The 19390-nt window shown below is 42.8% G+C and overlaps 1 protein-coding gene across 5 annotated transcripts in view; it reads right to left on the bottom strand.

The window, feature by feature from the left end:
• The window catches only part of birc6 (baculoviral IAP repeat containing 6), a 384970-nt gene that overhangs the window by 139659 nt on the left and 225921 nt on the right, over window positions 1-19390 (bottom strand). For all 5 annotated transcript variants that reach the window (XM_084322229.1, XM_084322232.1, XM_084322231.1 and 2 more), the window contains 3 exons: window positions 17723-17940; window positions 10186-10344; window positions 8832-8988 (listed from right to left, as the gene is read on the bottom strand). In XM_084322229.1, the coding sequence (XP_084178355.1) occupies window positions 8832-8988; window positions 10186-10344; window positions 17723-17940 (534 nt within the window). The remainder of the gene's footprint in view (window positions 1-8831; window positions 8989-10185; window positions 10345-17722; window positions 17941-19390) is intronic.

Raw genomic sequence — 19390 nt, 5'->3', positions numbered from 1 at the left:
GGTACTTTTAATTTTATAAAAAATGGTAGATTATCTTAACTCTTTCCGCGCCAAAACAAGTATTCTATGATGATATATGAGATATGTGATCTTTTTCCTTTGATCCCCATTCTAAACACTCGTGCGGACCTCCCTGTGTCTCCCTGGCACCGCTGCCTACTTTAAAATTGCAACGACGATCGAATCCCGCCAGGTGGCTGTATCGCCAACCTTTTGAACTGGGTCTCTCTCTCTCTGAGGGGGAGGGGTTCCTGCAGCCAGATGCACAAAGTGAATCAGGAGATTTGATCGCCTCAAACCTATTGTTTCCCGTATGACAGCCATGCCCAGCCTGTCAAATGAGCCATACTATCGTCTCCATAGCTATAATACAGAACACACGATGGGTCCACAAACATCGTGAAAATGGTCAATAACGCTGGTGCCATTGAGTAGAGATGGGAAAACAGCGTGGCGGTCAATGAGTTAATCCATTTTTTATCCCAAAATCTTTAGAATCCAGTTGCAAGGAACCATTTTTAGATTATATCATTGGTATAGTAATAACGATGGTATAGGAAAAATCCATACCTTTGCATAGATTCATGACGGTATACCTTAATATTAGGTTACGGTACACCTCCCAGCCCTACTGAGCACATCCCCCTTCCCTACTTTCTTCTCCTCCCACTCCCCCACATATCCCACCTCTGTACCCCCCCCCCCCCCCCCCCCTACGTTATTAGAAAATAAATTAGTCGGACCAGCTCATATGTGGCTTTTTCTCGGTTTCATTACCAGCCGGCCCCTCCTGACATGTATCGACAGCAGCTTGTGGGCGACAGGCTCCTCTGGATACAAAGATATGGTCGGAGAAGAAGCCCCCCGGCTTCCACTTTCAGACAGCGCCACGCAACCTAACTCTGTCCATCCAACGCAGTCGCTTAAATTGGGTGTTACAAATGTTTTGATATGGTTATCTGGCCTGTTTGCCATTATAAAAAGGCAACTGGCTCATAATTAAAAGGCATGTAGAGGAACGCGAGGGGCAAGTGGCAGTGAAATGATGTACACACACACACATAAACGTGTGTCAACTCGGGAGGCATTTACCAGATAATGATGAACAATTACAATACTCATCTCTTTATCTGCTGTTATTTAATTACGAGAACAGGGGCACATTAATGCAACACCAGCAACACTCACACACTCAACTCACACTCCTGTGAACAGATAGGTGGTGTAACACTAACACTTAGTGGCTTCAGCCTGGTACACAACAGCATCAGTGGCTTCAGCCTGGTACACAACAACATCAGTGGCTTCAGTTCAGCCTGGCTGGTACACAACAACATTAGTAGCTTCAGCCTGGTACACAGCAAGCGATGGTAAATGAGATGAGACTAAACTGATTGAGACACCCTCACATCTCATCTCATACCGCACAAGCGGAGGTCTTGCACAGAATGTTCTTTCAGTTCTTTCTTCCAACATGGCTGCCTGTAACTATTGGTAAAGACAATCTAAAGAAAATGCCTGTGCCAATGTCTGTGCAGAAATTACTAATACAAGTACGCTGGTAAGGTGACATCAGGTGACGCACAGCAGACGCTAACTGTTGAATAAGAAAGGTTTGTAGATAGTAAAATGCCACAGATTATCTACAAACTTTCCGATTTGATGCAGATCATGTTTTGACATCATTTGATCATGTCTACCGTGTTTGTACAGCTAAAGTACATAGATTTTGTGGGAAAACGAAACCATTCATCACAAATTAAAAATTAAACCGTAACAGTAGACAAAGCAGTAGGAGCCAGAGAGCAAGTTGAAACAACTGTATGGATTCTGCTACCAACGAGACTAAACATGAATCGGTCAGTAATCAGTCTGTGGAACTTCTGCTTCCAATCCAAATACAAAGCACTACCAAAAATCCCCTTTTAGGGGCTAGAGTTTACCTTCCACTGTGACCCGTTTACTAGATCCAGTAATAAGACACCAAGTTATTCAATTTGTATTGATACAATTATCATATATCAACACATAGCAAACCATTGTTTCCTCCAAAATGGAGGACAAAATGGGCATTCTGAACAGTCAGTAAAAGGACTCATGTCTACAGCACAAACCTGGGAGATCAAGCGAAATAAAGGTTGATATTCTGGACTAGGTCAGGACCAATAATACAGGATGATAATCTGGACTAGGTCAGGACCAATAATACAGGTTGATATTCTGGACTAGGTCAGGACCAATACAGGCTGATATTCTGGACTAGGTCAGGACCAATAATACAGGTTGATATTCTGGACTAGGTCAGGACCAATACAGGCTGATATTCTGGACTAGGTCAGGACCAATAAAGGCTGATATTCTGGACTAGGTCAGGACCAATAAAGGTTTATATTCTGGACTAGGTCAGGACCAATAATACAGGCTGATATTCTGGACTAGGTCAGTACCAATAATACAGGTTGATATTCTGGACTAGGCCGGGAAGACCAACAACTCCAGCAGTTTCAGGGAGAAGGACATAGAAACTTCTATAAAGGTTTCATAATCACACCACAAACTAGGTTTGTGTCCAAGGATGGGATGAATGTAAAGCAGTCTACAAAACTGATGTAGCAATATGAACTTTGTGCCCACATAGACAACCTAGCCTGAATGTAATGGGTCGAGTCTGTACAACTGCAGCAGCACTGAAGTGAACCAAGTACTAACAGGCTGATACCCTCCAGAGAGCCAACCCTGGATAGAAGAGCAATGGATTGACCCGACCTGGACAGTTGTAATGTCTACTGACAGCTCAGGTGGAAGCTCATTGCTCAGCCAAATGTGTGAGTGTAATGCCAGCTAGGTGTGTATCTCTGTGTGTGTGTGTGCGCGTGCATGTGTGTGTGTCTGTGTGTGTCTGTGCGTGTGTGCATACATGCGTGTGTTTGATCCCTCTGTGGATTACCTTTGAGGATTATGACCGGCTAAGTGGCGCAGTGGGCAAGGCGCTCGCCACTAACGCAGGAGATGCTGGGTTCGAGCCCAGCTCTCGGCGTTGCTTCCGGCTTGGCTGGTCGTTCATACTAATACAATTGGCAGTATTAGGGGGTGGGAAAGCCGGTGGGTGGGGATCGGACGTTGTGGACAGCGACTCCTACAGGTCGGTTGGTGCGCCTGTACAGCAGAATCAGGAAGCAACGGGGGCAGCGTGAGCCTCCCACGCGGTACTCCTCGCCACTGAGAGATCGCGCTGTACAGGTGAAAAGATGCGACGGCTGCCTCCTCGTGTACCAGAGGGGACACGTGATGCAAGGCTTCGTCCACATTGCAGCCGACCAGTGGGAGGCATGGTCTAGCAACGTTCGAGACAGGGGAGGGAAGAATTGGATAATACGGAAATTGGGATGGGAGAAAAATAGAAAAATGGGGAGAAAAAGTAGATGAAAAAACAAGGACCTTATACTGCTTCCAAAAAACCTCCCTTACACACATGGACAGTATCATTCATAGCCTCCCGTCTCTCTTACACACACAGTATCACAGCCTCCCTATCTCACTCACACACACACACTCACTCACACACACAATCCTATGCTCCCTGTGGACCAGAGACTACTCTATGTTGTGTGCTCTGACGTACAGCAGCAGTCACACTTCTTCAACAGAGCCATGAAAGGAGAAAGAATAAAAAGTTGCAAAAGTCACTCGTAACACGACGGTAATAATAATAATAATAATAAAAAACTTTATTTGTATAGCACGTTTCATACAGAAACTGCAGCTCAAAGTGCTTCACAACAGAAAAAAGACAGGCATAAAATGAGCACATAAAGTGCAGACATAAAACCACAGTTTTTCACATTAGGATCCAACATCCCAACAGGCCACCTTGTTTATGGTTTGATTCAGTTTTAAATAGACAATAATAAAAAGAGTAAGATAAAATAGACAGTAAAATAGTGCAATAAAATAGATTAAAATAGTTCTGGATTACTGTTCAACAGTTCAAAGTCGTCTTTACCTTCTCTGTTTGGTATCCACAGTTTAAAACTTGACAGTCTTCCCTACTGTTTTATACCCACTTTGACCCATTGAACCTCCCACCCAGGGCAAACCTCCCTCTCAGGGCGCAGTTCCCTCTCTCAGGGTGCAGTTCTAGGCCTGGGTCCTACATGGTTTTAAAGCCTGACAGTCTCTTGTTTAAAACCCACAGTTTAATACCGGACAGTTTTGAACCTGTAATAAAAAGTAATAGACAGAGTAAAATAATACAGTGCAATAAAATAGTAGAATAGAATAGATAGTAAAATGATGCAATCGAATGGACAGAGTAAAATAGTGCTACAGTACAGTCAACAGCGGAGTGTATTAGAAGGCTATGGTGAAGAGGTAAGTTTTTAGCTTATTTTTGAAAATATTAAGAGATCTAGCTTCCCTAATGTCCATAGGTAGAGTGTTCCATAACTTTGGTGCATAGTTTGCAAAGGCTGCATGGATGATCGTCTGGCAAAGCTCTGCATATTCAAAACACTTTCGTTCACCATGGAGAAGTTCTCACCAGAACAAAAAGGGCCGTGCTGTGTGCTCCCATATCCACTCCAAATAATAACATTTAATCCAATTTGCCACACAATAATTACCACCAAACTAAGTCACAAGAAAGAAGTAATCAATTTAGGAGAGCAAACCTTTTCGTTCTCTTGTGCATGGAAAGACAAAATTATAAGTGGATGATATCTTAGAAGAGGCTGGGTTCATCTAATTGAAATGGCTGTGTTTATTGAACTTCACTGGGAAGGCGTTGATGCACACAGACACACACAGTAGCAGACAGCCATAGTCTAAGAAGCTACAGCTCCACCTGCTGTTTAATTTGGCAATGATCAATGTGCACATGCAGACACATGCATACATACCGACACGCACGTTGTTTTCAGTTCAGTACTAGAGAACTCAACACAGAGAGTGAGACTCTATTGCAGTTAAGCTAGCCCTGCTGATATCTTTGAGATCAAAGACTTGACTCATCTAAAACCTCAATTTCTGCATGAAAGGCTGTACACTGACTGACTAGCACAGACCACGAGGGAATAGATGTTTACCTTGACAGACAGCACTAATAGGCTGCTCAAAATAACTCAACAATTCAACGCCTTTCATCGATGTACAAACAACTCCAATGGATCGCATCACTTGAGTTGGCGTGAGTGCATTAAAAGCTTCAAAGAAACAGACAAAGACAGTGATGGAAAATGTGTGTGTGTGTGTGTGTGCACACGTGTACACACACTGTAAGCGAGCATACATGACTGCTGCTGCCAACTACGATTGAAGGGGGAATATCACAAAATTTCAGCTTTGAAGCAAGTTATTCCTATGCCATAATCAAATTCAGTCTGTATTAACCCTTTCAGTGCCACAGACGACATATCTCGTTTTATCAGCCCCACCATTGAGTGCCCACGACGACAAATAGTTTTATTTTTTTATTAGCGATCTGAATTCATATTTCATCAACAGAATCTCCCGTTGGTACACCAGCCCCTACAGGAGCTCAGATTGGAAAAATAACAGCGTGTCCCCTATGTGTGATGTGGCTGTTTGGCTGTGATCGCTGATGAGGAAATAAGAGAATCGATTTTTCAGCTCGCGTCTATAGCGTACATACGTACACATATACTATCGATAATCTAGCGTTTATTTGAAAACGATTCATAAATAGGCCGAAAAATAACAACGTTTTTGTGTATTCTAGAATATTCCAGTAAATGTCTTTTATCATGGAATCTTTATATTTTCCTTGAAAACGAGGGCTTTTCAAAATGCTATAAAACGAAAATGAACCGATAAAAAAACAATCCGTTTCGACAATGTTGACTGCAAACGAGTTATTGATAAGAGACGGGCAGATTAGACACATAGCCATAATTTAAAACATAGATTAGGCGTTTTTAACGCTAACATTGAAGTGGGTGGCGGCATTCAAGGAGGTTCCGGGGCACCGAGCTCCGGCACGGAAAGTGTTAAAGAACACTCAGAATAAAGCCCAGTTTGTTCTGTCCCATCATCTCATCTTGTGCCCAAATAATTTGGAAATTATATTCTGTAACCATGCATGGCAGCTGGCTTCGCGAAATCACACAAGAAATCCATCTTATCACTCTTCAAGTTATGCACTTGTGCCCGAACCACAGTGGTTCAGACCAATCAGTGTCCTTTGAGGAACTACTGGCAGCTACGGCCGTGGTTTAGATCCAATCATGTCCCAAACCTTTTTATTTTAACACTTTGGGTGTCCGACCGTGTGTCTAACGATAGTCCAAAGCGTATGCCGTTGGTGACGATCAAGGCATCAACCCACCCATGCATTCATGATGAAACATAATACCTATCATATGCATTTGATTTTTTTATTGTAGCGTGTGTAGGGACAAAACGCCAATGGATTTATTATAATACACGTTGCGGCTTATAACCAGCCTCCCAGGAATTAGCCCGGATCATTCCGAAATAACACTCATATTCACCACGGTATAAAACGGGAACGTATGGATGGAAAAATTATTTCTTTTTTGCATCTTGACCGGAAGAAACTCAGTGTCAAATGACCATAGTATTGTATCCATAGCTATAATATAGAATATATTTATAGCTCTACAAACAAGGTGACGGACTCCATTAGTTTAATGCGTGGCAGTGCATAGCCGTCACCCGAAAACTGCGTGGCACTGAAAGTGTTAAAGTGCCGTCCCTATTCCAAACAGTTTCAAAAGTCGACTTCCCAAATGGTTCTGTATAATAGACCATCTGGCAGGTCAGGTTAGATTTTCTGGGGATCACGGTACATTTTCTGGTTGGGTGCTGAAATGTATTTATTTTTATTTACCAAGTACACTTTTGCATATACCAGGAATATGTCCTCTGCATTTAACTCGTAACTATTTAGGAGCAGGCATTTATAATCCAGCGCCCAGGGTAGAGCTGCCGCGGTATTGATATTTTCCTTACCGCACGAATTTGCGAAATATTTCCTACCGCCGCGGTAATTACCGCACAGTGCGCACAAAAAAAAAAAAAAGTTTGAATGCATTTTTATTTTTTTTGGTAGTCTACTCTTATAGCCTGCCTCTAGTCTAATGGCGCTTTTCCACTGCATAGTACCTACTCGACTCGACCCGCTTTAGGCACCTGGTACTTTGTTCCTTTTCCACTGCAGCCAGGTACTACTACTCCGTTTGTCTCCGTGTGGGGAATGGGGATGCAGGCGGGGCCGCCGCCGCTCGCTTGTGTACACTGAAAGCTCCGTGGGCATAGATGTCCGAGGGCTTGCAGCAAGCCAGAGTTTAACACAGTTTCAATCAATCAATCAATAACAACATTAACCAGACTCTCGTTGCGTCTATTCTGCCAACGCTAACGTTACCTCTCATTGTGTATTCTACCAAGCAAACCCGGGTTTAACGTTACCTCTCTCGTGTATATCGGCTGACTGTAGTAATAACAACAACAAACTTAACACATCAGCGATCTTGTTGTGACACTAAACTCTCCGCTCGGTGGTAAATTGGGTTGATGTCGGTTTTGTTTCATCAATAAATAAGGCAGAATACACAGTGAATCCATTCTTTTTAGTTTATTGCACTTGGTTCTGTCGCAAACAAATCCTGAATGAAATGCATCCTTAGCGAGGCAGTAAAGATGGCGGCGCGGCGTTCTGTTTTCGTTCAGAGGCTACAAAGTGTGACGCGTCGAGTAGGGGGTATCTGCAGAGCCGCAGAGCCAGGCTGGACCAATAGGGTCGCTTGGAACCGAGTAGGGTATATCTGCAGAGCCGCAAGCCAACTTTATTATTATGATAAAAAACAGCGGTGACGCGGTATTCAGCCTAACTCTGCGGTGAGCGTGATGCAACAGCGATACCGCGGTAATGCGGTTATCGCGGCAGCTCTAGCCCAGGGACTAATAAGTTCTAACGCTGTGAGGCAACTGTGCCAACCACTGCGCCACCATGCCGCAGACAGTACTACCAAAGACACTATATAACCTCAAATAGTGTTACCAAAGACACTATATAACCTCAAATAGTGTTACCAGAGACACTATATAACCTCAAATAGCGTTACGAGACACTATATAACCTCAAATAGTGTTACCAGAGACACTATATAACCTCAAATAGTGTTACCAGAGACGCTATATAACCTCAAATTGTGTTTTGAGTTGAAATAAAGGTTTGATGATGATAATGAAGAGACAAAGCACTCAAAACAGAGTTTTCAATGGGAAATCTTGTGACGCTAAAGATGGCAGACAAAACTATTAATTATAAAAAAGAATAGAGAAAATTATTAAATTATGTTATTTTATGTTAAATTATAATCTACTGCATTTTGTGGTGAAATGTGATTAATAATCGCCTGATTGCCATGGTAACTAAGAACTTTGGCAGAAACCACTGGATGGTGCATGCGTAGAAGGAGTCTTCTTGGTCTCGTTGGTTGCCGTTATCAAGATGGTAGTGGATTGAGCAGACTTCTCTGGAAAGAGACTTTGCTACTCTCATATACGGTAGTACTATCTTATGTAAAAGTTTAACATCCAAAAAATACCCCAAGAGTCAACTAAATTAAGTCTCCCATTCAGTGTTAATGGAGCAACTCCAGTCAACTACATAGGTTTGCAGTTTAGAACCTCAGTCATCTTTAGTTTCTAGCTTTGGAAGACAGTTGTTCATGTTCAAAAACACTGTCCCATGGACCGCCCAAGGATGGATTCCAAAATAGATTCTTGAAACGCGAGTGATATTCCCCTTCAAATCAAGCAGGTGTTTCTTTATTTTTGTCCCTTACCCGAGTCGTTGCGTAGGTAGGAGGACATGGCGGGGATGAGACAGGACTGGCTGAGTAGCTCCTGCAGGACGGAGGGCAGGGCGGTGCTCTCTCCTGTGGGGGCCTCGCCACCGTGGCCCCCCACGCAGCCCGCTGGGTTGATATAGCTGGCCAGAACCTGGGAGACGAGACAGAGAATACATTAGAACCTGGTTTCTAAAACACACTTAATCAATCAATATCTGAATTAATACAAAACAAAATTCTTGCCGTCTATGCACTTCAGTTCTGCACTGTTGGACAAACAGTCAGCTAAATGACTAAATGTGAATGTAATGCAAGTGCGCAGGGGTCAAGATACGACACAGAGACAAAGGCCCTCTTCAGGTCACTCATCGTTTGACAAGATGTACTGTAGTTATGTTTTAATGGTTCCCAATAAGGCTGGGAGGAATACAGAATATTAAGGTACACTGTGAATGGATCCATGCAAAGATATGGATTTTTACCATATCGCCATCCACAATATATAGCTACATAATGTATGAATAAATATGTAGAAAAACCTTCCATTCAGGAGTGTAAAGAATTGTGTATGTAATGCAAAATCTATCCAAATGCCAAAGATCCTTTTTTTTTTTTTTTTTTTTTTTAGTCTTTTTCCCCCTCCATTTTCCTCCGATTTTCTCCCATCCCAATGTTAGTCGTATGCCAATTCCCAGTCCCTTCCTGATCGCTGCGCACTTACCCCCCACAGTCAGATCATCTGGGAGAGTGGAGGCTACCACGTGCTTCCTCCGACACACGTCCAGCCAATCACCGCTTCTTTTCACCTGGCAGCGCGGATTCTCATTGAGAGGGCGTAGCGTGTGGGAGGACCACACTATCCCCCTCACGTCCAATCCGCGCTTAGCAGGCGCCCCGACCGAACTGTAGGAGTCGCTGTTTACAACGACCCGGACCCACCCCGCCAGCTTCTCCCACCCTCTGATACAGCCAATTGTATCAGTGCAGACGGCCAGCCAAGCTGGTGACAACCCCGGAGCTGTGAGCTGGATTCGAACAGGCAAATCCAGCTCAGCTCCGGGGCTGGTGACGAACGCAATCTCCGCTCGGCCACCTAACCGCCTGCCAAAGATCCTTTTGTGCACTATTACATGCAGGTACATTATCATTAGCCATAGAAACAAGTAGTTCCAGTGGTACCCCAGAGGAACAGGGGATTTATATTTCACTTAATTTTTTTTTTTATTTTGCCTGTATTTGACCAGGAAATTCCCATTGAGATTAAGAATCTCTTTTCCAAGGGAGAACTGGCCAAAACAGACAGCAGCATAAAAATAAACACATGGCAGTCATCCAGGTAGATGTTTACCTGCAGGAGACAGGTGACGTGTTCCTCCTCTAGTCTCTGTTTGGTCAGGGCCTGCTCCACATCCCAGCCTGAGGCCGTAGAACCAGTACCGAAGCCCGTTCCCTTGGCCCAGTACAGCTGCTGCTCCTCACTGGTGCCGTGACCGCTGGACACCTGGGGCTGGACATACACACACACACACACACACACGCACAGACACGGACAAAGATTGGGACAGCAGGACAAGATTAGTGAGATGCAGGAGAAATGGTGCACAAGAACAACAGTGCTGACTTTTGCAAAACAATGTAAATATATTATAAACTCTGCAGAGGAAAAACTAGGACAGTGAATCTAAAAGGTGTTTCAAGGGATGAGGGCCAAGTTGGAGACACTGTACACTTTAGCACAAAAATTTGAAATTTGATGGTAAACTGCTGATAATGCACAGTGTCCTTTAGATAGCATTTCATATTATTACCGGTAAATGTATATATAAAAAACTGAGTGACTCAAGTGAACTAAGTGGATTGGCTGGCTGGAAGGTGTGTGATGTGGACATAGATTCCCCCCCCTGGATGAGCAGGGATGCACGTGGGTGAGAAAAGAGAGAGAGGAGAGAGCATGTTGTGGCTAAATTAGACTTTATTAGTCATCGGACCCGTTTGGATTATTCTCACCACCAAACCAAGTGGATACATTACGTTGTTATCGAACTGGGAATATTGCCTTCTGATTGTTCCCAGAGTAAAATCTTCAGAAAAGCTGTTTTAAGTTGAACTGTATCGTAAGTACCAAGGGGCTAGCTGTTAACCAGCTAGCTACCAACACAGTGGAGCTACTATAGATGTTCTCTTATCAGGGTGCTCCAGTTTGGATAAACTGAGGATTTTCAGTCACATGGAGTTTTTGGATCCTATTGGTAATGTGCATGACTGCACGTTCATGGGCCCTAATGTATTAGAAAAGCGCTAAAATAACTTAGCAATTGATGACTGTTGTAGTTTAAAGGGAGATTACTGTGTAGTTGTTCTTAACATTTATCTTAGTAAATTGGTTACATATTTGAACATATTGTAATATGTAATTTCTGAAAAGTAGCTTAATTTAAAGGTGAAGGTATCCTCAGTGGAGGCACCACGCTATACAGAAGCCCAATCCACCATTCAGAGCTTAGGAGCCATAAATATACTCTAGTAACTCAGATGTAGATATGAGCAGGGTTACATGAACAAAGAGAAGAACTTGTGGAATAACAACAGACGTGCTGGTAGCGAAGGGTTGATCAGATAGAACATCATGACTCAATAAGACCTTCTGATATCAGGTGGTCATGAGAAGTTTTGAATACGTAAAGAAAACACTTAAGGTGCTCCCATAGTCGAGCGGACTGTACACGGACTGGACTCTGCGGAGGTCCACTGGACTCTTTGAGCTTTCATAGTCGAGCGGATCTCCGCGGACCAATTTCCTACATGTCTCGCGCCAGTTTACACCAGTTTACACCTTGCGCCAGTTTGTGTGACACCAAGTGGGCGCCGTGGACGTCCGCGCGTCAGAAAATAGGAGCTTCGCACTTGGACTCTGCTTTGGGTCCGCTTTGAGTACCCTTTGGGTCAGCTTTGAGCCCGCGGGAGTCTGCTCCGTGTACGGTCCGCTCGACTATGGGAGCACCTTCAGAAGATAGTTATTGCAGCTATAAATTAGATATCTGGAGTTGGACATGTCAAAATGGAGTATTCGTTTTTTTCTATTTCTATTTTTGGGTGAGACCTGGTGCCTTTTGTATTGAAGAAATAAGAGTCTCATGATTATGTTCCCAGACGCGACGACAGCAAGAAGTGGTAACGGCTTCTAAACACTGTAGTGAAGCACAGCTGCAAGAATGGCGCGCGCACACACAGCGGTTTCAAAAAGGTCAAATGAAAGACAACGACAACGTGGAGTGTTTGACATTCAAGCAAGCAGAGTTCTGCAGGAAAAGTAGAGCAAACTGATTTCAAGGGAGCGGGAACAGTCTGAAGGAGAACGATACAAATGCAACGTTGTACACGTCTCCATCAAGGGTGGGAGAAAAAGGGGGGGGGGGGGGCGTCTCCAGACATCACCTCGGCAGACACGAGTGTCATCGGAGTTGACGTGCGACTGGATGGATTCTAGGAGGGCGGACGTGGCTCACTGACTTGTCTCTCCCATGGCAGGTGTAACGGGGGCGTTGCGTCGATGACGTGCATGCAAGCATCGCAGGAATATTAGCAGATTATGGCAGGGGTGTTATCCATGCCAACGGAGATCACTCACTTTTGGGGTTTCGGGTCATTCATAGAGGAACAACTGTAGGGGTTTCATTGACAGAACCACCCAATTCATTGCTAATTTCTCAGCAACTACTGTATGTGTGTGTGTGTGCGCGCATACATAGTTTTGGGAGAGGTGAAAAAAAACATGTACGTATATCTTCATAACACTACGCCATTTTGTTTACCAACATTATTCTAGGCTTACGTTTATTTCACAGCGTCTCAAAATTATTTTGTTTCGATTTATGATGACATAAAATAGAATAATATAAGGTAAGGAGGATTACATGCAAAAATAACTGCAAATCCTGCTCATGAAGACCACAGCTACTGGGATCAGCAGATGCAGATCTAAAGGATGGAGAGGGGAGCCGGTGACAAGATGACCGTCCTCTCTGGCCGTGTCTCATCTCAGGCCAGACTGGGGGTTGAGGGGGGGGGGGGGTGTCTCAAGGACAGCCATTACCACCCTGACAGGTCTTTGGCCATCGGCCCCAGGATCTGTCCTCAACTTGGACAACTCTATAAATCCACACACGGCAGGGTTGAAGGTCGGGGATGAGGGCATGACTCCAGCCATTACCAACGCAACACGGAGATAGGCCGACTGCCAACATAAAACGTCATCGATACGACAGACCATCAGACTCCTGTGATCTATAGCGGCCAGGTGGGCACCCTTTTTTTTTTACTTTTGTGAGAGCTGTGGATGCTTCTAGGAGCCTAAGCCTCTCTCGCTTGTGATGCAAATCAATACCGTCATCAGTGGCAGCCAATAGATATTTGGTGGAAGCAATCTGTGAGGCTTTGTCCTGCCTCTGCCGCCTAGTTCTGCTTCCATGTTCCTCTCAGAGTGCACTACGCGTTGCACTAAAGAACCCTCAGGCTAGTGATGTGGTGACTGTCAAGGCCGCAGCAGATAGCTCAATACAACACTAATCAGTCTGTTTAATGAGCACGGCAGTCAAGGGGACTCCAAGACTCAATTCCTATTCATGATCCCCCTCTGCCTTGCTGTTCTCCCTGGAGGTGGCAATAATAGAAAAGGACAAGTCTCTCTCTCTTACTCTACCATCCTTCTCCCAAGCTCCAGCCGCCTGGTATGGTCCGGGCTAAACAATCTGTCAGGAGCACACCGGGGCTATATGCAGAAGATGCCTCGACTATTAACCCCGCCAAGTAGGGGGCCATTAATAACGGGAAAGATTCTCTCTTCATTGTCATTGCTCCTGCAGTGAGAGACAAAACATTTGCTCTCGGAGAGTGACAGCGCAGCCCTATGGCGCTGAGTCAGAACCAATAGAGGCAGCAACGGGAACATTTGACACAAGTGGGGACAGCGTTTCGTCAAGCTTTTCTAGGTGAACTCTAATTCCAAATCAAAGATACATTTGGCCATGCTTCATTTGACTTCCTAATTAATCACGTGACACATATTTCCACCGACGGTCACTGTGGCGAGACTTTTCCTCTCTACGTTTCCATTTCATGGTAGCAGAATTACGAGATAATTTAACAACTATGAGCAAAGAATAAAATGTAAAGGCCATGATAAATATGAAATCATACCAACCTAATCTGATGGCACAAGACTGAGAAAGTATTTCATACTTGTATGTCAATATACTGTCTCTAGAGGTGCTACTATTAGTTAAGGGGGAACTATCTTATAAATGGCCTTTTTCAGTGTTTAGCATTGTTTCCTAGCTATGTGGACTTATATTAATATGATCTATGTCTCTAATTCTCATATTGGCGCATTCTTCCAATTCTCCTCTCACAATATTCACCCTCACTGAACTGAGTCATCTGAAAATGTGCTGATTTGTGATGTCAGAGAGACTCAGCTGCATAATAATGTGGCAGACGATGTGGCTAGGGTTACAGTGGTTGGAGCCCATCCTCAAAACGGCTTAAGATCTTGAGGTAGAAAAATGCTGTTTTTGAGGACTTGATTAGAAATACAAAACAATGAATTAAAAAAAATAAAAGATTACAGAGGTGTTCCATAAACTCACAGGAATTGTGTAAAAGTGCCCAAATAGTGAAAGAAATAGTCAAATAGTTCCCCTTTAAGTATTCAAACTCAACCAATGATTATTGTAGCGATTAATCGGTGCATATTCTAAACCAGTGGTTCTCAAACTTTTTACACCAAGTACCACCTGAGAACGTAGCTGGCTCTCCAAGTATTCAGCTATGCACAGTTCACGCAGGAGGCAAATGTATTCCTAATACCATTATTTATTGTTAACTTTTGTCAGACACAGCCACAATGTACAAAGGGATAGCACTAGAACTAGCAAACGCTTCCACACAACTCATACAATGCAAGGGGCATTGAGAACATACCGTAATTCCTCTAATAGTAACCGGGTCTCAAATACAAGCCGGGTCTCTATTAATGGCCGGGTGCGCTCTTGAGCTAAGCAATTATAAGCCGGCCTCCTAATACAAGCCGGGTTACTAATATACTGAGCTGCATACTGAGCTAGTTACTTGATTTCACTTTGAAAACGTTGAAATGACCAGTGACCACCTGTAATTGCACTGTTTACTATTTCATACAGTACTTGGTTTCAATAAATGAACCCAGTACATTTTACTGGGTTCAAACTGACACAAAATGTTGATTTATTCATTATGATCCGTTTGAAAATTTGAAATATAGGCCTCCCTCTTATACAGGCCTCCTCCTAATACAAGCCTGGTACCCGCTACAGTTGAAACAAATACAAGCCGGGGTTACTATTAGAGGAATTACGGTAATAACTAACATTCTCACATAGCAAGTGAGAAAATTAAGAACAACTGTATTTCAGCAAATGTACTTAATTCTCTCTCTATCTCTCACTCTCTCCCTCTCTCACACAGCAAGCAATTGTCCGTCATTCTCTCTCACTCACACACAATTATTTTGTTACAAAAACTTAATTTCCTGCATTCTGGTGCAGGATTTTTTGAAATTTTACCCTTTAAATGCCAGTGTTTGTGATGGGCATCACAAATTATTGTAAAAAAGAAAAGAAAACACATATTCAATACATTTTTGAATGTTTACCCTTTAAATGCCAGTTTGTGTGATGGCATCACAAATTATTGTTAAAAAAAACACAAAAAGTAAAATATTTACAATATATCAAATGCAAAGTAAATTTTTCTGGGGGGATTATTACAGGCTAGGCATGTGTCAATGATTAGCAGCAACACATATTTTGATGGATTTTTTGTAATGTCAGATTTAACACCAACTCTTTCAAGAAAAGTGGGAGTATTTCTTTTTTTATCTGACATTACAAGAAATCTAAAAATAAATGGTTATGATAAGGGCTGAAGTTGAATTAAAGATTTATGACTGTTTAGACTGCATTACTCTCTGTCACAGTGATCTCCTGGTTGTTCCCCACTTAGATGATCTAACTATCGCGCTGCCGCAACCAGAAACACTGGCCTGGCCTGCTTCTAAGTTCAGTGGCCTGATTGTATAAAAAGAAAAAGAAAAAAAAAGATTTGTTGCTTTTTTGGAAATGTTTTCAAGTACCACCAGCAGTACGCGTACCACAGTTTGAGAACCACTGTTCTAAACGATCCATTTTCATAAAAAAAAACGGCTGAACGGCTTCTTAACAACAAGAAGAGGTTAACGTGTATGTCTCCATGACTAGGCATATGTGAGTCAAACTGACATGAGGAAAAATTTGGAAAAGACAGTGACCAAGAGAGAGATAAGAGAGAGATAAGAGAGAGAGGTGTGTGTGTGTGTGCGTGTGCGTGTGCATGTGTAAATGTGTGCTTTTCACATTGTGTACTGTTATGTGTGTAGGGATGGGAATTGATAAGATTTTATCGATACGATTCCATTATCGATTCTGCTTATCGATTCGATTCTTTATCGATTACCTTATCGATCCCTGCTAAATTTATAATTTAAATAAGTAAATTGGAAATGCAACAGAACTAAGCTGGTTAGAATAACAACATGCAACTTGACATTTCTGATTGTTGAGCCCCTATGTCAGAAAAATACAAAAACTGTAAAAAGAAATGAACTATAAACTTAAACTAGACAATTCCGTGCGGGGGAAATTGTGAAAGTGTGGGTGACGCCTGTGCACCGCCGGCCAACGGGAGAGGGTCTCTCGCGAGTCTCTATGACAAAAAAAAAAAAATTTTATTAAAATGACGACTCAAGAATGAGACTTTTCAGTTTTTGAAATTTTTCTGACTTTTCCGAGTTTTTAAAAATGTTCTTGTTTTAAAAAAATTTCTGACTTTTCCGAGTTTTTGAAATTGTTCGTACTTTTCAGAGTTTTTAAAATTTTTCTGACTTTTCCGAGTTTTTGAAATTTTTCTGACTTTTCCGAGTTTTTGAAATTTTTCTGATTTTACCTATTTTTTCTGACTTAGTTTTTTGAATTTTTCTGACTGTTCCGAGTTTTAAAATTTTTCTGACTTTTCCGAGTTTTTTGAATTTCTGACTTTTCCGAGTTTTTGAAATGTTTCTGACTTTCCGAGTTTTTTAAATTAGACTTTTTGAAATTTTTCTGACTTTTCCAATTTTTTATTTTTTTTTGAACTTTTCAGAGTTTTAGAAAATGTTCTGACTTTTCAGAGTTTTTGAAATTTTTCGAACTTTTATAAATTTTTCGGGACTAAGGGGGTGTGGCCTAATGGGGTGTGGTCTAAGGATCGGGGGAGTGGTCAACATCGACCAATGAAAGAGGATATCCCTACCGAGTCCAATGGCACAACCCGCAAGTCTCGACGACAAACGGTTCAAGAGATACACTGAGGGGGTGTGGCCTAAGGGGGAGTGGTCTAAGGATCGGGGGAGTGGTCAACAACTCCCTCCCCGCTCGCCCCCACCCTTTCTAGCTCAGCTCAGCTGTTTACTCTGTCTGTCATGAGCATGGTTAGCTAGCGTTAGCGCGGCTAACGCTAGTTTACCCCGAAGTAAATGAATGACTAGGATGCAAAGCATTGGAGTAGCTTTCACTGCACATAGAAACAGCGGGAGCATATGCGACCAAAACGGTCGCAATTTCGAGCCCTTAAGGAATCAAATAGTCTGCTATGGCTGAATGCATGGCGCCAACGTTATTGTTTTAAAATGCGCAACTGTCGAAAAAACATGGCATCGATAAGAGGAATCAATAGTTACGGAATACGGAGGCATGCAATTCCAGGAATCGGACAACGGGAACCGGTTTTCGATTCCCATCCTTATATGTGTGTGTGTGTGTATGCCCGTGTCTCACCTCTGAGGCGTTGGGACTGGCGTTGGGCACACGCGGGGCATGGTGGCTGAGGGCCGATAGGCAGGCCAGGATGAGGTGGATGGCGCCGATCTCCAGGGCCATGCGACGCAGCAACACGCCGTCGTCCGTGGTGAGCGGGGTTGTGCTGAAGAGAGCACGCAGGACGTGGAAGGGCAGCGTGGGCAGAACGTTGGCCGAGGGAGACTGCAGGATGTGACCTAGGAGGAGGGGAAGAGATTCCTTTACTCAATAGCTGAACTGATAAAAAGTGACTGGCATTATACATTACAGTCAATTGTAAGTGTTTACTCAGAAATTCCAGGGGAGTTTCTGCACTTGCTACAACCGAGAATGCAGTGTTCCTGGAAAATAGCTTGGTAATTTGCAGTATTCTTGTTTTAATTATGATTTGTTTATTCAAAAGCACTTTAATGACGGTCTTTACGACTGGGAAATTGCCATGCTTTAGGTGGTAAGCTTTTTTCAAAGAGACATTTTTTATCAAAGTATGGTGACTGGTCATAATTGCGCGCCCCTGTTATATTAGCTTGAAGCAGACACTGTCTTAAGGGTAGACAAACACAGCAGCCAGCTGAATGACAGCCTGATACTGCACTTTGTGACCAATGTCACTAAACAAGCTGGCAATGTATTCTCACAATCAATCACTAGCAAGGGCCCTTATCTCAAGGACTAGGAGCGCATACCAAAAACCAAAAAAAAACACAAGCACAGTTACGTGCATAGTACCACACTCCTGCATATGGAACTGCACACACAATAAACACACAGACAAAATACACCAGAGTTCAGCTCAACAGCTATTGAGCAAATGAGAAGACTGGGGATGTCATAGTCTCACATACGGGAGAGACAAATTAGCCATAAGCCTGCAGAAAGAGACTCAGGCTGGGTTGGGCTAAATTTATTTTCAATTCAACCAATTCAGGATATGGATGTTCTTGGTTCTCATACCTAATCTATAAGGACATATTGTATATGAATGCTCTATCATCAATAATGAATTAGTTTGTGAATTGATTCATTTAAGATGAACGTGAACAGACACAAAAACTAGCAAGAGGCTAGTGTGTGTGTGGGTGCGTGTGTGTGTATGTGAATCTTCCTCCGGCATTTCACCATTTTCAAAATTATCTTGACCCTTCAGTGCAGGTGTATGCAGTGGTGGAAGAAGTACACAGTTCCTTCACTTGAGTAAAAGTAGAAATACCCAGATAAATGAATAGAATAAATACTCTGGTAAAAGTAAAAGTCGAGAAGCATTTGCTATTGAACGTACATAAGTATCTAAAGTAAAAGTACACATTCTACATGACGTTTGTGTATTCCAGTGCTTGGGAGAATTCAAACCTTGAGCCATTGACCTCTAAAGGTGATGTTAAAGCGGTATGTGGCCCAGTTATGTTGCTCTGATCGCGTCCTCTTGAAGTTGACAGGCTTTAAATGTGAATGAGTATATAATCTTCATACATTTTTGCCACGTTTTCTATTCTAAATAGTTTTCTTCAAAGTAACTAGCAACTGATGGGTTCAGATACATTAAGTGTAGTAAAAAAAAATATATAATTTTAAGTACAAGATTTCCCTTTGAAATGTAGTGGAGTAAAAGTATAAAGTTCACCCAAATTTTAGGCGGCTACGTGGCGT

This window comes from Notolepis coatsorum, assembly GCF_963971535.1.
Source record: "Notolepis coatsorum genome assembly, chromosome: 9".
NCBI classification, from domain to species: domain Eukaryota; kingdom Metazoa; phylum Chordata; class Actinopteri; order Aulopiformes; family Paralepididae; genus Notolepis; species Notolepis coatsorum.
The sequence above is the reverse complement of the archived record's forward strand: the minus strand, read 5'-3'. Positions and strand labels throughout refer to the sequence as shown.